This window comes from Cyprinodon variegatus, unplaced genomic scaffold (genome assembly GCF_000732505.1).
Source record: "Cyprinodon variegatus isolate N-32 unplaced genomic scaffold, C_variegatus-1.0 Scaffold1225, whole genome shotgun sequence".
Taxonomy (NCBI): domain Eukaryota; kingdom Metazoa; phylum Chordata; class Actinopteri; order Cyprinodontiformes; family Cyprinodontidae; genus Cyprinodon; species Cyprinodon variegatus.
In genome coordinates this window covers 118,727-141,455 of record NW_015151678.1, presented here as the reverse complement: position 1 = coordinate 141,455, position 22,729 = coordinate 118,727, and the positions used below count along the sequence as shown (strand labels likewise).

The following is a 22,729-nucleotide window of genomic DNA, read 5'->3' as shown; positions in this document are numbered from 1 at the left end:
CAGACAAAAAAACCCTCTTTCCACTGGCTGCCAGGATCCAGGACAAGAACAAATAATGATCTGGCCCTGAATGCTCACGCTGAACAGAATATAAAATCAAGGAAACAGGGGAGAGGAGTAAATTATAATTGAGGCAGGGAGGGAAAAGGGCAGGTGAAAGAAATTAAGGAGCAAACAGGCCAGATCATGATAAATACTGCAATTTTCCCTTTGGGATTAAAAAAGCAACAAATGCACACCCCACCTTCATGTTTTATAAAGTAAACTGTAAATGCTGTCTGCGGAACAGAAACTGACTCAACCAGAAAATACCAACAATAGTTAAACATTTTCAGAATAAGAGTCTTATAGTCAACAACTTTAGTTGAAATATTTCTCTAGAAAATAAAATGGACAAATATCTAGGCTCTTATGGATGTTACACATTATTATGTGACTCGAATCAAAACTTTCATAGAAAGTAACAATTACACTTGTTTGCAGTTTTTGCAAAAAAACAACATTGCAAGATGGTGTTATTACTGATTGAGGCCACTCCTCTGTTTTAAAAGCTAATTTCTGTGTCATGTAAAACAAATACATGCAGAATAGTGATGGCTAAAATATACAAAAAGAAAAAGAAAAAAAATTATACTCAGTGATTCATAACATGGTGGGGAGCTTGAAATTGCTATGTCCTACATGTTTGAATCTTTAGAAACATTTCAGCCAAATAAAGCAAAGCTACTCTATAAGCAGAGTAAACTGGTGGACCTGCTGTGAACCTATGATTCATGATGCTTTCTAATGGATTGGAGTAAAGTTTTCCTCCTTAACTCATTGCTCTGTTGTTGTTGTTTTTTTCCCCCAGACTTTTTGCCAAGGGTTTAATTAAAACTTTTGGATCACTTGTAAATATGCTGTTTTTTTTTTTTTTTTCACTGCACTGCACTTGTAAATGCAGCAGGTTGGAGATAAGCCCAACATGAGGCCGAGGAGCTGTTGGGGGTTTAGGATTTTTGGGGGGTAGTGAAGAGGGGGTGGGCTTAGGCATTTCTCATTTTGTTAAGCTTCCAAAGAGGCCTCTGCCAACCAGATAGCTGCTAGATAAGCTCCCCCGCTCCCAGTGGGGTGGGGGCATTGCTGGCCGACTTGTAGGCGAGACGCTCCATTGATCCCAGAACTTCTCATAATAATCCTGGACTGGACTTTAAGTTTGGGCACTTGTATAAACCACTCTAAACTCTGCCTTACTCCCAGTACATTGTTAAAGTATTAATTCCTCTTAAACATTTTCACATTTTGTTGGACTACAAACACTAACTATTTTATCAGGCTTCTAGTAAAATATAAACACTATAGTTTATGGTTGTAAAGTGAAAAGTATATGATAAATATTTTCTTCAATTTATTTTAAATAAAATCAACAGATGTCATGAACAAGACCCTATCCCTTTTGAGGTATATCAAACCCATGATTTGGGCAACTAAACAGAAAACTAATATTTTTGCCCATTATTCTTCGCAACATAACTAAACCTTTAACATTTTGTATTTAACATTAATTTTCAATTGTAGCCTCAGCTTCTATTGTATATTTTCCGTACATGTTCGAAGGTGAGTCTACACCCTATTCTAAAACTCTTTGTAAAACCCTGATAACTATTTTTGTACCTCTTCTCCGTTATCCTGAGTTTATGAGCTGTTATTTTAGTAATATAGTCTAACAAATACCTGAGGTCTTCAGATTTCAACTGGATTTTTACTGAGATTAAATGACTGTAACTAATCCCAGTACTTTTAAGAAGACTATTTGATGCACAGGAGGTGCTATAGGAATGTAAAAGTAAAGGAGAATCAATAAATATGATCAACAACTTTTAGATTATTTTGAATATTAAAACACAGCAGTACCAACACTTTGATAGCCCATCTATAGCTCAAAGTTCTAACTACTGATGAAACTGTTTTCTGTCCTGAACTCCACATTTATTATCTAAACCCATCACAGGACAGCAAAGGGACACACAAGACAAAAGAAAACACGTAAAGGGATCCTCAGAACATCCAATTAACCCCACCGTTATCTTAGGTCAGGTTTCAAAAACCTGAGCAAAAAGTCCTGTTGACTGTGCAATGGAGCAGCCCCAGTTAGAATCTTCTAAAGTTTATTTCTATGCTAGTTTAGATCAGTTGACATGAAGGAAGGCATTCAAATTGCAGATGATGTACATCCATCCATTATCTGACACGCTTTATCCCGAGTGGGGTCGCAAGGGGTGCTGGTGCCTAACTCCAGCCGTCTATGTGCAAGAGGCGGGGTCCACCCTGGACAGGTCGCCAGTCCATCGCAGAGCAACACAGAGACACACAGGACAAACAACCATTCACACACACACTCACACCTAAGGAGAATTTAGAGAAGCTGTAAATTCATATCCTGTTGATAGACACCAACAGACAGCTAGTAGGCATTCAAGTGTATGATTCTTTCTTTCTTTTTATACCTTTCAGGATTTTTGTTTTTAAATTATTTGCAAAAATGTAATATCAAAGTCATTTAAATCTGACTGTGTAGTTTTATTCTTTAGCAATCGGAATTTATTACAAACCAAATAGTACAGTTTGTCCATATTGGGCCTTTACACCTATAGATGCCTTGCAGCTGACGTCACAGATGTTTGAAAAGTCAACCAGGGTCGACTGACCGAGGACCTCTGCTAAACTGTTTACATTCTGATTACTGCTGCACCTTATGGAAATGTTAATTTACCTGTTCTAAGCTGTTCATTCACTGATAAAAAGCTGTATGCATTGAAATTTTGTTTTTCCTACACTGTGTATACAAAATGACAATAAAGTTTGTCTAAGTCTAAGTCGAATATAGCTGTGGCCATATTGAGTACCTGCTCTGGTCCCCTGCACGCCAAAGATGTATGTTGTGTCGTTGGATGTGACAATAAAAAGGGTGACCCAAATATTTATTTTTACTGCTTACCAAAACAGAATGAATGTGGTCAGAGGTAGCTGTCAGCGATCACAAGGGTTAACCAGACCCCAACTGCAAGTAGCTGTCTGTGCAGGGAACATTTTGGATCAGGTGAGTTTAAAACAAGTCAGGACCGCTAGCTTAGGCTCGTGTCTACTTAATATAAATTCAGTGATTTGATTAGACTGATTATACACCTTTTGAAAGAACTGCATTTGATGTTAAGTTCTGAAGATTTTGCTTCAGCTATAGTTGTGTTTAGCTGTTTACATAAAGTAATCATAAAGATCAGATTTTTACCTTCGCTTTACACACGAATATACATTCTTGTTTTTCAAATGCCATAATTTCAAGTCCACAACCCAGCCAGCTGTGAAATACAGATAGGCATCAGTGCTTTTTACAGCCTTCAGATTTTCTCTGGTGCATAGGTAAGGGTTTAATTTAAGACATATGTATCCATTGTGAAAGGACAAATCTGGAAGCCTGTCAGTTTAAAAAAGGTTTTGAAAAAGTCTAGATGGACTCCATATGGAAAATGGATTTTCTCTGTGTATTGTTTAAGCTCAATGGGATTTAAATGAGGATGATCCATTCTGGTCAGAGGGGAAACACCACCGAGCTAAACTCATATTTCAGCACTCAATATGGTGGCTGTAAGGTAGAATCGTCCTGACGTCAGGCTTCTGAAACGTAGCTATAGCTAAGACTTGCACATGATCTGGATCATTACCAAATTTTAAGGAATTGCTCTTTGCATTAGACATGGAACCTTTGTTAAAAAAACATTCTAGTAAATCTGTTCATAAGATTTCAATTGATCCCTCTACCAAACGAACAAAGTTCCCTTTTCTTGTGTTTTTGTATTCAGTAAAATAGTTTTAGACTTTTTGAGTCTGATGCTGAAGCTGTCAATAGTCATTGCTGCCCACCTCTGGTTTAGAGGGGAACTGCTTGTTCCGCCAAATATCTCACAATGTTAGAGAATCTTTAAAAAAAAAAATCCTGTATTTAGATTATTATCTGGATCATCACCTCTGATAAAACTTTTACTAAAATTCGTCCATACCTCTTTTAGCTATTATGAAGAAAACAAGACAAAAACAACAAAAAACCTAAAAAACTATGCAGAACAAAACATAACCTCCTTGGTGGAGTTAATCAATTAACAGTTGATTGTGTGGACAGATGGATGGAGGATGGATTGATGGATGGATAGATGGATATTTTTTGTACAATTGCAAATTTCTGGTGTATTACATGTTGCTTCAGCTAATTGATCACTATGCCTAAATTGAAATGAATTCCCTGAAGATCTTGCATAAATGAGCAGATAAAGACATCTTAGGTACAGCTGCCAATAGACATCCAGAGAAAAAAAAAGAATAATGAATCCAATCCTAGATCCATTCCTTGGTTTCCTTCCCTCACCCTCTGCTGTGGAGATTACACTCCCTTACTCCATCCCAGCTTGGTCTATGAAGACACACACACACACAGACAAGCACACACACACACACACACACTCCAAAACTCTTTCACAGAGATTTACTCAGAGTCTCAGTGGTCCAGCATGGAGCTGCAGCTGCTCATTCTCTGCAGCTAAATTGATACAACCTGGATGAGAAATCTGAGGCGAGTTGGTTGAAGGACATGTTGACCAACGGAATCTGTCTGCAATGACTTGGTACATCAGCAGTAATTTCACTATGGAGTTGGTCAGAGTTTGGTCCAAATATCAGAGGGTGGTGCTGATCACATCGATGATGTTCATGCAAGGTAGGTCAAGGTTTCCTACAGCAGGTTCAGCACTGCATGTCATGCTGTTCATCATACCAGAGCAGTTTTTAGTTTCTATGTTTAATCATTGTGTAGAAAGAATTTTTTTTTACTGTGAGAACAGAGTAGATTTTAGTTTGAGAACTCATGCAGATATTTTGTTAAATATGCGCCTTCTGGGGAATATATTCATTGATAACATTATGCATATTCTTCCAGCCCATAACCACATTGTTTAATCTTTCATCAGCATAGAGATTGTGAAATAAAAAGATAAAATGTGCTTTGTGAAATATCCTGCTTGTTTGAAGTTTTAACATAATTTTAGTTTTTCTTATGACGCTGTGGTTTGTGGTTTGACCTGATGTGTATGTGTGTGTGTGTGTGTGTGGGGGGGGGGGGTGTCAAGTCAACCCAAACGGCTTTCTGAAACCCCTTCAATTTATTTGTTCCCTGACCTTTGTCCCTGTGAGGCGTCTGAGGCTCGTTTAAGCTTTGGCGCACCAAACGCAGTGATTGGATGCTTCTGGCATTGTTAGGGGTCACCATGGTAACGAGTTAGGCATCCAGCTGCATTGGTGCAAGTTTTTTGTCTCGACTTCGAAAAGAGGGGTCAATAGACGATAAGGAGCATGCTCTGCTGTTTTAAAGGAAAAGGCTTTCATGCAAGGCAAGACTTAGGTTGTTAGATTAGCAACATAGGAAAGTCTTTAGGAAATTTAGCAAATTTAAAAAACAAAGTCTAATTTTTTAAAAGAAGGAATGCTCAAGATGGGCCTCTCACTGTAAGAGCTGTCATTTCCATGCATTTAGTCCACTAGAGCGGCATGCATTAATCAGCCCTGCTTCAGCCTCTCAGTGTAAAACTGTGACTAATTCTAAGAGAATTTGGCCTGATGGGGCAGGACTAGTGATTCAAATGCTAAACCATAGTTTTTTTACAAAAAACAAAAACAAAAAACACTGGAATCATAATAACAAACTCTTTAGAAAGCGTACATGACGAATTTTGTTATATACACCCCTAAAACCTCTATTTCCTTAACTTTAAGTTTTAATAAAAATAGAAAAAATCTCGACTCAAAATTAAACACAAACCTTCAGTATAAAGTTCTCTGCAGGAGACAAAAGGATGTACATCTATGTCTCTGTCTGGGTCCAAAGGATTTGGGCATTTTCTTCCATATAAAACAAAGCAGCCACCTGCTGTGGAGCCTCCGGAGGACAAAGCCTGTGAAGCTTTCTGTCTCTTGTGGTGTTTCAATAAAATTCCTCTAAGCTTAACATGTTTTCTTGTGGGGATTCCCTTTCTTCTTCAGCCTTGCAGCATGACTGTCTAGACTGCAGGATCCCTTTAACCTGTACATACATCAGTCCAGTTCAGGTAGATTTACCTAAGTTCAGTCTGATTTATTTAATTTAGGTAAAACAGCCCTTACAAAAATGAGAGTGATCTCAAGACACTGACCATAAAATGAAAAGGTCAGTTTTGGAACAGTTCTTTTCCTTCGGCCCTAGCATGTGAAGTTCAGACCATCTGTTATGAAAACTGGATCGTTATTGATTTGGAACAAAATGGAAACAGATTGGATTTGATTTTTCCCTTAAAAGTCCTTCAGTAATCAACTATACAGTCTAAATGGTTTGCAAGTGATAATTGTGCAGGTATTGTGCTCTATAAAAATATGGAGCAGTTTATAAAATTTTTCACTATTTCAAAATTTTTTTCTTTTACTTTAATTGCTGTTGCAAATGTCATTCATTCATTATGATTTAAGAGTTTATAAAAGCATAAAGTTGACCTCTGTTTCAGGGGAATTTGACCTGTCTCAGAGATTCTCCTCATGTTTTTGCACAGACTACACTGAAGGACAAAGATGCTAACAACATATGTGAAACGTTTAGAAGCACATTAGATGAATATGCCAGTATCTCTTAAAAGATTAAAATAAACATTAGAGACCCCTTTCGTTCCATTTTAAAACCTATCTCTTCATTTTTTTTTTTACCAACCCCCACTTCAGAGACATGCGGAGGTCTCTGGTGAGCGTCATTTGTCTTATCCTGACATCCTTCTACCTGCTAACAGTCAGCGGATCTGCTTAGTGTTACTGGTTTAAAACACTGGTACCAGTCAGTGCCAGGTTTCAACTCTGTCGGCCTCAGCAGTGATCCATGGAGTGCTCTTTGATAGGAGGGGTGGGTGGATGGAGGAGGAGCTGTTATCATTGCCCTGGAATGTATGAGGTGTTGATTGGGCTTAGATGACGGGGTGAAGACTGAGGAAAACCTCCCTGTCTTTAAGATCCTTTTAGCAGGATTCATAAGATTACAACTGAAGGCATATGATTAAACCTGCATCATATGCCTGAATATTTACTGGGGGCCTGAGGAAAGAATCAGTTGAGGTTTTTTGGACACGAGGGTCACAGCCAATGACAATGATGACAGAAAAAAATATATATAAAAGTAAAATCAGAAAAGAGAGGTAGAGCAAATAAATTGTGTAGAAGAAAAGTGCTGCAGGGGGATGTAGATCAGACATAGAATCTGATTTTATCCTTAGTTAAAGATGAGAAGCATACTGAAAAGCATACATTCTTTGGAATACTTCAATAAAACAGAATGCAAATATTCAGTTTTCTAATGAAAAAAATGTGTGCAAATGCAAATCTTTGTGTGAAGCTCCTTAAAAATCTAATCTATATTTTTTCCTACCAAATCTGAAAAGTTACACAAATTACATATTTATCTTTCAAAAATGTGCTTCACTATCAGTCATCCCCTCTGGAAGGTTACCTTGATTTAAAGATCAATGATATTCAAGTTGGGAAACATGCTTGTAAAATAATTATATTTCACAACAAACAATGAAAATATAGCACTTTTTCCAAAATGTGCAATCTTAAATCTTGTAAATAATTTTCTGTCCAACCATAAAGCTTCTGTTAACACAAACATATATTTAAAACGTTGAATAGTAAAATATGTTGAGCCTTTAATTCTTATTATTTTGCTATTTCAAAAGATGTTAAAAGACAAGAAATGATAGAACTTCAGTTTTTGTATTGTGAAAGGTTTCGTTCTTTATCCAAACATGCTTTTTTTATTCTTAAGTTGTTTATTGTCTTGCACCAGATTTAAAGAAGCATGTGATAGAAAAATTATGTTGTTGTTTAACAGTCTTCTGAGGAGGATGCTAACTGTTGCCTTCTTCCTTTTTTTAAGCAGAGCTGGCCTTTTTATTAATCAGCTTGTAGAACCCTTTTAAGTCATTTGCTCTGATGCCGTTACCCCAACAAATTATGGCAGAAGACATCAGATTCTCCACCAATATCTTATAGCATCTTGCTGCAAACACTGACAGATTTAAGCTTCCTTAGGAATTAGAGTCTGCACTGTCCCTTCTTGCAGACTGGTTCAGTTTTTTGTAGTTGTAACGAAACAATAATAGGCCCATAAGCAGCTCACAGTAATGTTGAAATCTGGCATGTGTTGGGGTATAAATATGGTCCAGTCAGTTAATCTAGTATCAGGCGGGTTTAGGAGGAATTTGTCACACCGTTACATCAGCAAAGAGACGTCCTAGTCCATAATTGCTAGGGGGCCAACCAGGTGTCAGGGACCTGGCCCCTAAGCAACTGCAGTCTCTGCTTACCAATAGTTACGCCATCGTTGAAAGGATTAATCTTGTTCCAGATTCTTCTGAAATTTATAATCAACTCCTTTGTTTTGTTCACATTGAGGATCATATATATATATATATATATATATATATATATATATATATATATATATATATATATATATATATATATATATATAATTTTTCTTTTTAACTCAGCTTCTTGTTGATCCCTGATGCACCCATCACCTACAGAATCATCCAAGTATGTGTGCACATGCCAGGACTCAGAGGTGTGCAGAGTAAAAAGGCCGGTGAGAGTACTGCCCATTTTTTTTTTTTTTTGGACAATTGCAGCTTGCCTTTCTTCCAGTTTTTTTTTTCCAAACAAAGGAAAAGAGAGGCTGTACAAGCAAACTGTTACATAAAACTCATGTAGAAGTACCTTTATTTATTCCAACTACACCTTTTATGCAGTCTGTGAGTTGTTATTGAGGCTGTTAATCACAAGTGATTGAAAAACATTATCTAAGTCCTTGCTGATTCCTTGTTCCTCCTTGATCCCGCATCGAGTTCCTCCAATAGATGCCACAAAAGAAACAAGGAACCTCCCAGGCTTTATGATGTATGAAAAGTAGGGAGGTGATGGAAGGAGAAGTAAGACAGTGATGTGGGAAAAAAAGGTTTTGTGTTAGGTGGAAGTTATGGATGTCGTTGAAAGGAGGTGGGGTGTTAAAATGCTTACAGTAGAATAAAGGAGTTGCAAGTGTTAGATGGAGGACCAAAATGTATTGTTATTGCTGTTGATGATGGTGTTTGCAGAGAAGAGAAGAGAAGCTAGGTGTCTGCCATGTAATTGGGAAGCAGCAGAACATTTTTACTGGTGGTAAAACTCATTCACCTTGTTAGTAGGTAGGAGCGAGGGGTGTCAGGAATGGCCTGCCTCACACATAGGTGCTGTAACACCAATGGTGTGTTCACACCCAACTTGTTTTTAGCGTCAGGAGAGTGTGGTTTACATGCATTAAGGAGAACACACAGAAAGGAATGTCTACATTCAAGAGGCCCTGTTGGGCTTTTTCAGCAGCAGTGTGTTTTGAGTGTTCAAGTTTTGAGCATGTCTAAATATGCCAGAGTTGTGAAATGTGTATTTTTGCATTAAAGCACAGTGAATCAAGCAATCAGATAAAACTGAGCTTTGTTAAAGACAAACAATGCATCAATGTTTCATCCAATATATTTATAATTGTGCTTGAACGTTTACATGCCTTTCCTTTAAAGAAAATCATACATTTACGCTAATAATTAAAATGACACAAAATTGAAAAAGGTAGTAATCAATAGAGATGTACTAATTGATAATTTTGTAAAATATAATATTGATTTAGATTTTTTTTATTTTGAAAAATCTAATAAAAAAAATTAAATACTTGTAATGTTGATAATCTTGGGTTCATAACTAAACTTATTTATTAAGGTAACGAGTCAGGAGGAAACAGGTACACCGTGATATGTTCATTCTTCATCTACTGATGACTTGCAACACAGAGACACACATCGGCGGGGTACATCATATCTGAAGCCATCTGTGTCAGGAGGTAAAACTACAACTCCTTAACTTAGCATCACATCCCCCTTTTTCTAGAGATGAAAACATTACACATACCTTGCCATTAAACAGTGAACCACCAGCCCTGTTAAAAAGTTTATTCAGGTATGGTTGGAAAGCAATGTCTGAAATCATTTTTTAAAAAGTTCATAGAATTTTTATGAACTATTTCTTTTGTCTGATTGTGATGTTTAGATGACCATTTGTAGTTTTCCTTGCATTAAGCAAAGGGTACCAACAACCTGGTCTGTGTGTGTACAACTCTGGTAGAAATAGACCAAAGAAATAATCCTACAAAGCACTCTTAATCCATTATAGTGAGACTATTAAGGCACATCTTCATTGGTCTAAATTCCAATGGCAGGGGGTGCACTTTAGACTACTCCAGCCAATACCTCCTCTGCACTTAGTAGTATATGGTTTAGATGCAACTGCTGAGCTACGGATGTCTGAAGCTCTCTTCATTACATTTTTGCTGAATCTGAAGGCCATAGATGTGTATAGCTCCTTTTCTGTTCCTACTTATCTCAAAATTGATACAATCTGCTAGCTGCGCTCCTCGGCACCCATTAACCTCACCTCTTCATCCTGGCTGAGTCATGTTGTTCCCCATTCAATTTAATTTGTATTATAATACAGCTAATACTAATATTTTAAAGAAATTAATAACATGTCATGAATTGACTTTTCAACATGGTACCTCTAATAGTACTGCGCTAAAAGCACTGAACTTTAGAAAGTGACGCGATATTTCATAAATCTTAGTGGAAGAGTTCACTGCAGCTTTGTGCTGGATTCTATACACTGTTGGTCTTTAATGTGACTTGAACATTGGATTTCAATGCTCTGGAGGGCTAAGCAAACTCTTCAGTATAACAGTTTAAACTCTAATCTTTTTCTACACTAGTGTCATTAGTTAAAGTGGGTAAAATTTCTATTGTTGACACAGACACAATAATAGGTTTACACTTAACACCATCTGCTCCACAGTCCACAGAAAAGAGGGTGGAAGTAACTCTTCATATTAAGATTTCTTAGGTTTCTTAGCCTCTCCAAGTGTTACAGAGATAATTATACAATTGAATTAGCTGCATTAGAATATTTAGATTTGTTGTATAATCTAAAAGACCTATGGTAGACTTAGCAAAATTATCTCTACAGTAATTGATTAGCATTGAATAAAAGAGGCCTGTTTCAAATTTGTCAGCAAAGCTGAACTTCAATTAAGAGTTAATTATAGGACATGGAAGTATTCAAGTGGCAGAGTTTAAGAGAACAGTTTTGTTATTATTGATAATATTACTGTATTGTAAATTATTCAATACAGCATTTAAATGGTTTATTTTCGTCCATTCAGCTATGTTATTTGATTTAATCCGAAGTGTTGTACTTTTCAGGGGTGGCAGCCTAGTGGTTAGGGCATAGGGTTTTGAATCCTGAGGTTGTGAGCTTGATCCCCCATTCCCACAGACTGCCACTCTGGCTCCCTGAGCAAGACCCTTGACCCCACCCTACTCCCCTGGCACTGCACAACAGCAGCCCACTGCTCCCCAAGGGGATGGGTTAAATGCAGAGAATTCATTTCATTGCTCTGTACTTGTGACAGTGGAATGACAATAAAATTCTATTCTAATATTTCTAAACAAACATACAAACTAATTTGAGAATGTAAAAGGGTCAGCTGTTAAATGGCTTAAAGATGTTTAGCTGTCAGCTGGTTAATTGAAAAAATAATAGTTGGTACCTAAAAGCAATGCAAAGTTTTCCAAAAATCCAGAATGGTAAATAAAGAGTAATATTTTCTCTGCTCAAATAGGATTCAATATTTAGATAGTTTCATTCAAAAAGATATTGTTATAAAAGGGAAACACCAATGAGGCATCTGAACAAAAATGTAAAATTGAATAATTCATAACCCCCATAATGTAACATAAAACAGAACAAGAGGTTCCAATTGGTAAGAGAGATGAACCAGCAACTTTGTTGGTATTTAGAAATAGTAACCTTCTATTTGACAAAAAGGGGGAGCTGGGATGTTTAAAGTTACCTGATAAAAACTAGTGACTTTCCTAATGTCATTAATCGCATGGGATACATTTTTGCAAATTTTCTCATTTAATCAGTTCAAAGGGGACTTGCTAAGGATTGAGTTATTTTATGATGCTATGGTACAATTCAATTCAGTTTATTTATATAGTCCCAATGCACAACACATGTCATCTAGAGGCACTTTATGCCACTGGAAGTAATTTTGACATGATGAGCATATAGGCATGTTTAAGATGCAATAAAAATAAATAGTAAAATAGATTGAGATTCACAACTTTATTGTCATATACACTTTAGTGAACGCAACCAGGGTCTGTAAATCTATATATGCGCTATTAATTAAACTTCAACATAACACTATAACAACGTAAATTTGTTCTGTTATGAACCTGGATAACTGTGTTTATGTCACACATGACTCTATTAGCTCCAAAATCCTTCTATGCAAACTACAAGGAAAAAATTATATTAACATACTACGTTATTGAACAGTTCTCCACAGCGATTACACAAAGAACACAGGATCAAAATAACACTCTAAAATACTACGGTTACATTAAACTGCAAGAATAGATATAAAAGTGTGTGGCAACCCATGCTCTTACTTTGAGCTACAGACAGGGTGCTCTGGTTAAAGGTCTTTCGAGAGTGGACGAATCCGAAATGCCATATTTCCTATCTCATAATTATGAGATCGTATCTTGTAATTATGAGATGATATCTGATAATTACGATATACTGATCTTGTAATTATGAGAAAAGCTGTGATTTTGTTTTTCCTTTGGTGAATGCAATACGCTTCTGTATCCGTGAGTAATTGTGATTGGAAAAATAATCGTTTCACTGTCCTAATTAAATCTTATCTATTAAAAGTATGGTGCATATATGATGAAGTACAAATGTTATTGATGTGTTAAAGCACTTTGAAAATTAATATCCTTTGACAGACTTTTCTTGGGCTAGAATGATACTGACTTGTAAGGCAGAGAGGTTAAATCAATTCCTGATTATAGGCATGAACTACAAATATTTATGTAAGGATTCTCAATAAGTTTAAGAAATCAAATTATGTAATTATTAGTTGTTTTTTTTGTAGAATAAATAACTCCATTCATCCTAGCTTTGTTGGACATATGGAATATGTTTTAATCATTTATTTGTCAAAATATTTGTCAAAATAACTTATTCATCAACTTTGGTTGGTCCAGCATTACAGTTTACAAAAGCCAGACTTTCGTTTCATGAGACCCTTGTTACATCTATGCCTACTGAGCATCATCGTTTACATAATTTTCTGTATTAATGCAAAAGTGTTTGGATGTTATAAGTTTGCTTTACTAAGGTGTTTCAAAAGCCCATGTTAATGTAAATATAGGTCATCTCCATTGGCGGCTCTGGTGTTATCTATTGCTGATACTCCATAGTTTCTTGGCAGAGTATGGATCGTTACTGTTTGTGGGACTAAGAATCACAGCGGTACCATACTCATTGAAGCAACCATTGGTATTTTAGGCAGTCAGGACAGATGCCAAGATCTCTTGTTTGGTAGAACCGACAAGTTTATGTATGTGACATATATCCAGCCATAAAGAAATCTTTGGTTATGACAAAACACAGTGGAGTAACGCCAGCTGGTGGACAGGTTACCATCATACTTGAAATACAATCTAAACCGGCCAAACGTCTTTTAGCAAAAGCATTTAAATTTGTACTAAGGTGCTGTTATGTAGAACATACCAGCAAACCTTTAAGTTGCACAGTTGAAAATGTTATACAAAGTTGATTATTTAAATTTTTTTTTTGCAATGTGTCTTTACATTTTTATTGTACAAGAAAAAAAATTAAAAATACTATATAGCAGTCGTATATTTGCAATTTTTCTTATTTTTTTCCTTTCCCCCCATTCTAGGAATACTTTGTACAGCAGTGGCAGACAGGTGTTTATCCCCTCCTTGCACCAGTGGTGAAAGATGTATCGACCACATGGGTCAACATGTGTGTCTTTGCCCCAAAGAATCGGATAAATTGTACATGGGTGTAAACTGTGATGAACTGTATGATCCCTGCATTTTTGCACCTTGCACCAACTGTACCAGCGAACTAGGAACGGATCAGTACACCTGTCACTGTCCAGATGGCTTCACGGGGAACAGCTGTGAACAGAATATGGATGAATGTCAGAGCAACCCCTGCACTGGTGTTAAGTCCAACTGCGTTGACAAAGTCAATGGTTATTCATGTCATTGTCCTCTTGGATTTGGAGGTGAGGACTGCCAGGAATATGTGTTCACTTGCACAATGGAAACATGTCAGAACGGTGGCACTTGCCTGGACATCCCAGACTATGGTCCCAAGTGTCTATGTGCTGCTGGATTCAGTGGTGTTGGCTGTATGGAGAATATTGATGAGTGTGAATCGGACCCCTGCCAAAACGGAGCCATCTGTAAAGACAGAGTAAACGGCTATCAGTGCTTCTGTGTGCCCGGATTTCAGGGTTACCACTGTGACCTGGACATTAATGAATGTGCCTCACGACCCTGTCAGAATAATGGCACATGTCTGGATATAGTGGATCGATACCTTTGTGACTGCCCCCCAGGTTTTAAAGGTAATAACCTATTTTTACAAGTTATGTTATTAAATTGATAGATTAAATTGATATATATATATATATATATATATATATATATATATATATATATATATATATATATATATATATATATATATATATATATAAAACGTTATATAGGTTTATGTAATGTCAAACTCCTGTTTACTGTCTGTAACTATTTAAAAAGGTCATTATAGGTAAAAGGCTTCTACAGACACGTTTCCAAGACAGCTTCAAGCTTCAGTTGAATTGTTTTTGAAGTGCAGGTGGAAATTGAGTCTGTTTGGTGTGTACTTGCTATAAAAAAAGTAAACAGTTGAAAACAATATTTTTTACTGTAACAGTAAAAGTGCTCCAGCATTATCAGAGCTTTTGTAATTTATCTCTTCAGATTGGTAACTTACAGAAATAAGCAAATATTAAATCTGTAATGGAATGTAAAGACAGATAAGGTATTTACTGGGATTATTATGTATGAAGTTAGTTTATTATCTTGGGATTTCTCTGGCGCCCTGTAGGCATTAACTGTGAGATGGAGATCGATGAGTGCGAATCACTTCCTTGTCGTAACGGTGCCACCTGTCAAGACCATGTTGCCATGTACTCGTGTGAGTGTGTGGCAGGTTTCCAGGGCCAGGACTGTGAGGTCAACATTGACGAATGTTCCAGTATGCCTTGTCTGAATGGGGGCCAGTGCAATGATAGGGTCAACAGGTAAGATTGCAAAAAGCTTTTAAAATTTTGTTTATGTCCTGAGATATTCTCCAACCTTGACTTTCTTTTCATCAGAAATGAATTATAACAAATATTTTTATAGAAATAGGTCAACACAGACATAACTATACTTTGCTTTGTGTAAAAAAAATGAGTATAAATCACAGGATACCAAATTTTTCTTTTTACTGACAGATCAGGAGTGGATGTTTAAATTTTATAAGTGGCCCAAAAAACACAGCAATGATGTTTGTTTCTGCAAACTAAAGACTACTATCTGTATCACTCTACTGCCAAATCTATAAGCCTTCTAAATTCATAAGCTCAAGGATGATGGAAGTTAGCCATTGCTGTGACCTCACTGGTGAATGGCCTCACATTGCTCTTTTGGTGGGCCTGGCCAGATCCTGCAAGGAGCAGCGCCGCCGGGCCCTCGCTGACATTCAAGTATCTGTTCTCAAGTGAGGGGAAGGAGTGGGAGATAGATGGCAAATCAGTATGGCTGCCACTATAATTCAGAAGCTTCAATCTGTTGAAAAATAGTAAATGATTGTAAATTTACTGTTCTAACTTTTTTTTCCTTTTTTTTATCATTCTTATGTTATATATATATATATATATATATATATACATACATAAATGTAATATTGTGTTTGTGGGTTAAAATTAAATTCTGTGACCAGCTTTTTTCGGTTATTAAAGTCGTAATAATGAAAACATTGAGAAACAACAATGTTATACTTTGTGTGTGACATAAAACCCAATGACTTATGTATGTGACAAAATGTTTGAAAAGTTCAAGGCCGGCTACAGTAAAACTTATTTTCTTACACCTGTTGTTTTTTTATGGGAGGTTTTAATGCTTCACATCTCTGGAGTTACTTTTGAATTTAACTTCCTCTCAAACACACATATTTTTCAGTGGGATGATAGATCTGAAGAAAAAAGTCTTAAGATATATAAAATGAATCCTTTTATTAAATCCCACTGTGATAAGGGCTAACTTCTGCCTCTGTTTCTTTTCCAGTTATGAGTGTGACTGTGATGGGACAGGCTTTAGTGGGGACCACTGTGAAAATGATATTCTTGAATGTGCATCTAACCCCTGCATGCATGGAGCCACATGCTTAGAGGGAACCAACCAGTACGGGTGCCTCTGCTTGGAAGGTATAGAGTTCAGCTCAAATTATCAACCAAGCAAATTCTCAGGGAATTATTTAGATTTGAAATATATATTTAATTCTCAGAAAATTATTCATTATGTATGTATAAATACTGTCTAAAGTTTAACAAATCTACATGGTAAATTTACAGTAATCAGTGATTTGTTTTTAACATGCATAACATTGGCAAAAGCATTATCTCTACCATCCAAATCATGTTCTCATCTTTTACGTGGCCAGAAATCTATAAAGGGGCTAGGCATACAGTCTGCTAAGGAGTTAATATACTGTATACAAATATGAATATATTTCTATACTTTTAGGTTACGAAGGGGAGAACTGCGAGGTGGATATAGATGAGTGCGAAGAGCATCCGTGTGCCAATGGAGCAGAGTGTTTTCAGCGCTCAGATATCCAGAACTATGAAAGACTTCCTGAACTGAGAATGGTAAATTTTAGCTATAACACAGCAGGTGGCTATTTTTGTCGCTGCCTGCCAGGATTTTCAGGTAAGCTTTACTGTATCTACAAAAACTTTTTTTTTTTTTTTTTTTTTTTTTTTTTTTTATATCCAAAGTCTGATTCTGATGAAAGTATCCCCCTCACAGGTTACAGCTGCTCAGTCAATATCGATGAATGTGAGTCGGCTCCATGTCTTCATGGAGGAAGCTGTCAGGACCTGGTCAACTCCTTTCAATGTGTGTGTCCTGGGGGTTTCACAGGTAAAATAACCCCTTCTGTATTGTCATTCCAAAAAAACATTCCACTGGACTTTGTTTCCAAGTTTGAAGACGTTTTGCTTCCCATCCAGGAAGTTTTTTCAATTCAAAATGTCGGAAATAGCATTGAGTTCGAGGCTTTATACAGTAGCCCAACAAAGCCTTTAGAAAACATGCAAATTGAAACAGACGAACTTGTCCACCCCTTTGAAATGGAGGATATGGAGGCTAGCTTCTTTTGTTGGCCTGCAATGCCCCATTCCTGTCTATGTCTCTGAAAGGTATGTGTTATGTATTTCATAATCTTACCTTCTAGCAAAAGAAACTCAAGTTTATTTTCTCTTTGCAGAGATTTAAAGAGAACGGATCCTAAGCCTACCTACACGCCTGTCTTAAAAAAAAGGCCACATTGGTTCAAATATATGAACAGAATGCTTTCTTTCAGCTCTAGGGTTAATACTAAACTTATTCTTATCCAATCTAATGTATATACAATCAACACATAAAATATTCCATATTTTTTATTTAAATTAAGTAATGATAAAGTCAAAACAGTGAGTCTGTGTAAGTGAATTATGATTCGAGTTTCTGGAACCACTTAGTAGTAATAATTCAATCGAGTTCACTGTGTCATAAAGCACCCATATATACAGATAAATGAGAAGCCAATAACATATAGAAAAGCTTGGTCAGTTTATTCCAGTTTATGTCAAATCTCTAATCATTAATTTTCTCTCTGATTTTATCACTGGCTTGTGGAAGCTACAGTAGTGATCATAATAAAAAAATACAGTCAACCCATGAAGCTGGAAGGAGGTTAAATGAATACATGATTTTTTACATAATAAAATTTAAAATAGTTCAAGTGGTATGAATACATTTGCAAGAATCTGAACAGTAGAATTGTATGATCATCATCTTCGTAGTTCAAAGGAGCCCAGAAAAGGCAATTAGAGTTTAATCTTCTTCCTGCTGATTATTCCTCATGACTAGCCAAGCTATTAATTCTTTATTAGAACAGATTTCCCCCTTTATACTCAAAACAGAAAAAATAACATACTAACCCTGATAAGACAAAAAATAGCATGGCTCCAGACCTAGGAAGCCAGCTTTACTCAACAGAATAAAGGTTTACCCTGCCCATGCTGTTATAACTGAGATTCCTGCACAGTGGTGGATAGCAGGTAAAGAGAGGGCATGTAGTGTGGACAAGCATTGTTGTAAACAACAAAGCTCATAAATGTAGCCCAATGCCAGGATTCCATGTTGGATTTTAAGCAGCGTTCCTTTAAGGAACTTGTCAGGAGAGGGCAATCAAATCAAAGCTGTTTAGGATCCAAATTAAGCTCTGACTAAATCAGAACAATATGAACAGCAAATCTGTCATTTAGTTTTTGCTAATTTCTGCTCAGCTGTTGCTGTTCTATAAAACACTGAAGGACTATTCCATTTAAGTAGTTCCGTCTGTTCAGGTATCAGATTTTTTTTCTATGTTCAAGTAAAACCAACGTAATTGGATACGATGATTGAGAACATCCAACTAATCCTTTGGATGGTGGCAGTCAGTGGTACGCAGTTTAAATTTACTAATTGCTTTGTAGTGCATGTACCTTATCAATTACCCCTCTGGTACTCATTTAAACAATTAAAACTTTTTTTTTTTTTTTTTTTGCTTTAAAAACAATATTTCAATGTAAAAGAAGCCACATATTAGAGAGTATAGTTGATCAAAAATCTGATGTGTAATTAACATGGCTGCCAGGCCCGGTGTATTTAGCATTTATAATTATCACTGAAAAGGTAAGAAAAATGAGTAAGCAAACATTTTGAAATATTTTATAAATATTTTTTATTAATGTCATAAAAATGTAAACTACATAAGAGCTACATCTAAATACACAAAGGAGTGGATATGAGATCGATCCTCTGATTGATCTGTTAGAGTGTATAACCATTATTGCTCTCATCAAACTCAATGGGAACAACCCTCATATCAATTTTGTGTACATTTTCTAAAAAGTTGCTACTCAGATACACATTTTGTTGATTATTTCCAATCTAATCTGCACAAAATGTTTCAAGTTTTATCTTTAATGTATAGTTTAAAATTGGTTTTCATACTTCTAATAGTTATATTATTATATATATGATTATACATATTACAATTGTAACACCTGCATTTCCACACTCTTAGACCATATCAACAAGTTGCTTTTTACTCTCCACAATGATCTGACCACTTAAATTCAATGCAATGTGTAATCCAGAAGCAGGAATTGTAAAACAGAGATTAAATAAAAAGTAAACGTATTCCATGAAAACAACATGCTTTTATCAGGTAACAAAGTGTCCCTGGTTTCACAGCTGTTTCACAGATAGAGATTTCTTTCCAATATGAAAGTAATTTTACTGACAAATTTTAATGAATTTTAGGTTCAAGCTCAGTTTCTGTGGCCATTTTTCCTCATGGAAAATTTTACTGTTGTGTAATTTACAGACCAAAAAAAGGAGTTTCTTCTGTGTGGCTGAAAACCTGACTTTTGATTGCCATCTTATTGCCAGAGATTTTAGCTTTTACACATGTCCGAGCTTCCTTAGAACTAATTTGCTACCGCTGAGCTTTAGTCATACCCTGCACTGTTTTGATTTCCTTCGAACTTGCAGCACCTCCTGCTGGTCTTAAGAAACATTTTCTGCAGTCTGTTGCCATCTAAACAAGTGTAAGGAGTAAGTGTGGGAGGGACTGCAGCATTGCATTCCTCTTGTCAAATGACAGGAGCCAGATGGAGTCTTACCTCTGAGCCAGGGCTGAGCTGCAGACAGGAAAGCAGCAGAGGAGGGAGGTAAGGGAGGGAAGAACCTTTTCAGGGAAGGTGACAGAGGGAGGGGAAAAGCTTGGAAGGGCTGCATTGTAATCATTTCTGCTTGACAGCCTTGTGCAAAGCAAAGATATTGAGGAGTAGAGGCAGTGGACTTTTCTGCATCTCTTCTACCATCGCTAGTGTGGGGAGTGGATTGGGAGTTGGAAGAAAATGGAAGGGAGGTGTTTGATGCTGATTCCTTTCCTGTGCTGTTTTTTGACAGAGGGCATGATAGGTATGGTGAACAACATTTTGTTCAATGTAACAATAGAATAGGGAACATTTGTAGTTTTTTTTTTACTGAGAGGTTGAAGTCTTGGCATTATAAAGGCAAGCTGTAGAGCCCTCTGACTCCGGAGTATTTATAAGGACTGTTAATGCAAGTTGACTGATGCTGCCAGAGCTTAACGTTGAATGCGATTCAGATTCTCCTCCCCAGTCTGAAATCTGTAATTAGTGCACAGAATCTGTCAATTACTTCATCTGACAGGTATCTAATGTAACATGTTTATGTCCAGCTGGCAAATTCATACAGATTTAGCTGCATTGCTAATCCTACTGAGCTCAAACTCTCATATAATTTCCTTCTCTTCCAATATTTGTAATACAGATGCCTCACACAAACCAGAACTGCCTTTTTATCTCTATTTGTGTCAGTCAGTAAGTTATTATTAACTTTCCAACACACCTTTTTTTAAATTGTTAGGATTATATTAGAATTTACTGTCCTAGATAAAATCACTGTGTGAAATCCTTCTCAATAAGTGTTTCATGAGCAACATTTTTATTAGTGTTTTTGTTTTTTCGTTAAGGTGTTTTCTGCGAGGTTGACATCAATGAATGTGACAGCAATCCCTGTCTGAACGGAGCCACGTGTGAAAATGGTGCCAACTCCTACAGGTGTCACTGTCCCTCACCAGAGCAAGATCAGGAACCCTGGGGTGGACGTGACTGTGATGTGAAGCTGCTTGGCTGCCGGCAGAACCAATGTCAAAATGGGGCAACCTGCATGCCCATACTGAAAAGTGATGGGGGGCACAGTTACATCTGTATGTGTCCCCCTGGCTGGGGTGGAGAACGCTGCAATACTTCAACGACTTTCTCCTTCAACAGAGAGGGTTATGTTTATATGCAGCTGCCAGTTTTCAAGAATAGGACTACACAAGAGGCTGTAGATAAAATCCAAGGACTCCACATGCAGCTTCGTTTCAGGAGTACTCTCCCAAACATGGTGGTATACTACCGGGGAACAGCTGAGCACTTTCTCTCCCTAGAACTTGTTAACGGCTTCCTCCAAGCTGTAGTAAACTCAGGGAGGTTACTGAAGTTGGTTTACTCCACCCCATTCAATGATGGGAAATGGTACCAAGTGACTGTGACCATGGATGAGGGGTTGGTTTTGACCGTTCAAGGGCCTGGTTGTAAGGAAGGATGCCAGATCAGGAATGAAAGTCACAACCATCTGATTTTCCTCCAGCCCAACTTTTTCCGACAGCTTTATATTGGAGGAGTACCTCCAGAATATTCCACTCACTTTTCAAGTGGAAAAGGATTTATTGGCTGTATAGAAGACCTTAAAGTTGACCTGAAACTGTTGCTACCTCAAGACCTCATAAGGGAAGAAAACAAAGGCTTGGAACTTGGATGTTCAAAAAAGGATTGGTGTTCTAACAGAGTCTGCTCGGAGCATGGACAGTGTGTGGACATGTGGGTTCATGCAGACTGTGTCTGTCATCGGCCATATTATGGCATTCACTGTGAAAAAGGTAAAGTTTATAACAAGTCTTTATTTTTCTTCATTTTCAGGAAACGTAAAGTGCCATGACTGGCAACATTTCACCACCTGTGTCAACCCAGATTAATTTGTTATTTCAAAGTCATGTGCTGTTCCTGCCAAGATTTACAAACACTCATTATTTCCACACAAATAACTCATTTGAAATTAGTCTTTTGTTGTTTGCCAGTGAAGTAGGGCCACTGGAGCAAAAATAGTACTATAAACAACTGCAGTAATTAATAAAAACATGTATTACAACACATGGCAGAACTACACTGCAAAAATGATCTAGAAGTAACTTAAAATTTCTTAAATTAAGTGTATTCACCCTTATTTTGAGTAGGTAAATGAGATAGTTTGCCAATGGAATGAGTAATTTTATTCTTAAAATAAGATAATTAGATAATATGCACTTGAAATAATACAATGCAATTGTGTTTTCTTATTTTAAGTGTAAATTGTCTTGTTCCATTGGCAAAATGTCTCTTTTACCTCCTCAATTCAAGAACAAATGCACTTATTTGAAGAAAAAATGACTTATCTAGATTTTGATCTTTTTGCAGTGTAGCTTTTGAATGATTAGATCCAGCAGCTTTAAGCCTAAATAGTCTCCCCAAAACCATGATCTCATCCTTAGTCAAAACCTGTAGACTATGCTATTAGACATTTGTCTTTTTCCCAATAATTGTCTGATATTTTATTTCTTACTAGGTTCAGATAGTTCAAATAAGCCCTAATCTGTCCACAGCCCTCAGCTTTTGTGGAGAGGGCGGCTAGTTTTACGTTCCTGCTCTAGCAAATTGTTTGCTAGATGGAGGTGTAACTCCATGGTGATTGTGAAAAAGGCCCTA

General features: G+C 36.7%; 1 protein-coding gene across 1 annotated transcript in view; it reads left to right on the top strand.

The window, feature by feature from the left end:
* Positions 1 to 4,500: 4,500 nt before the first annotated feature.
* Positions 4,501 to 22,729, top strand: part of LOC107102263 (protein crumbs homolog 1-like) — a 30,098-nt gene continuing 11,869 nt past the window's right edge. The window contains exons 1-7 of the mRNA XM_015401494.1: positions 4,501 to 4,747; positions 13,940 to 14,638; positions 15,163 to 15,358; positions 16,386 to 16,525; positions 16,845 to 17,030; positions 17,130 to 17,243; positions 20,914 to 21,867. Coding sequence (XP_015256980.1) covers positions 4,648 to 4,747; positions 13,940 to 14,638; positions 15,163 to 15,358; positions 16,386 to 16,525; positions 16,845 to 17,030; positions 17,130 to 17,243; positions 20,914 to 21,867 — 2,389 coding nt within the window. The 5' untranslated portion in view covers positions 4,501 to 4,647. The remainder of the gene's footprint in view (positions 4,748 to 13,939; positions 14,639 to 15,162; positions 15,359 to 16,385; positions 16,526 to 16,844; positions 17,031 to 17,129; positions 17,244 to 20,913; positions 21,868 to 22,729) is intronic.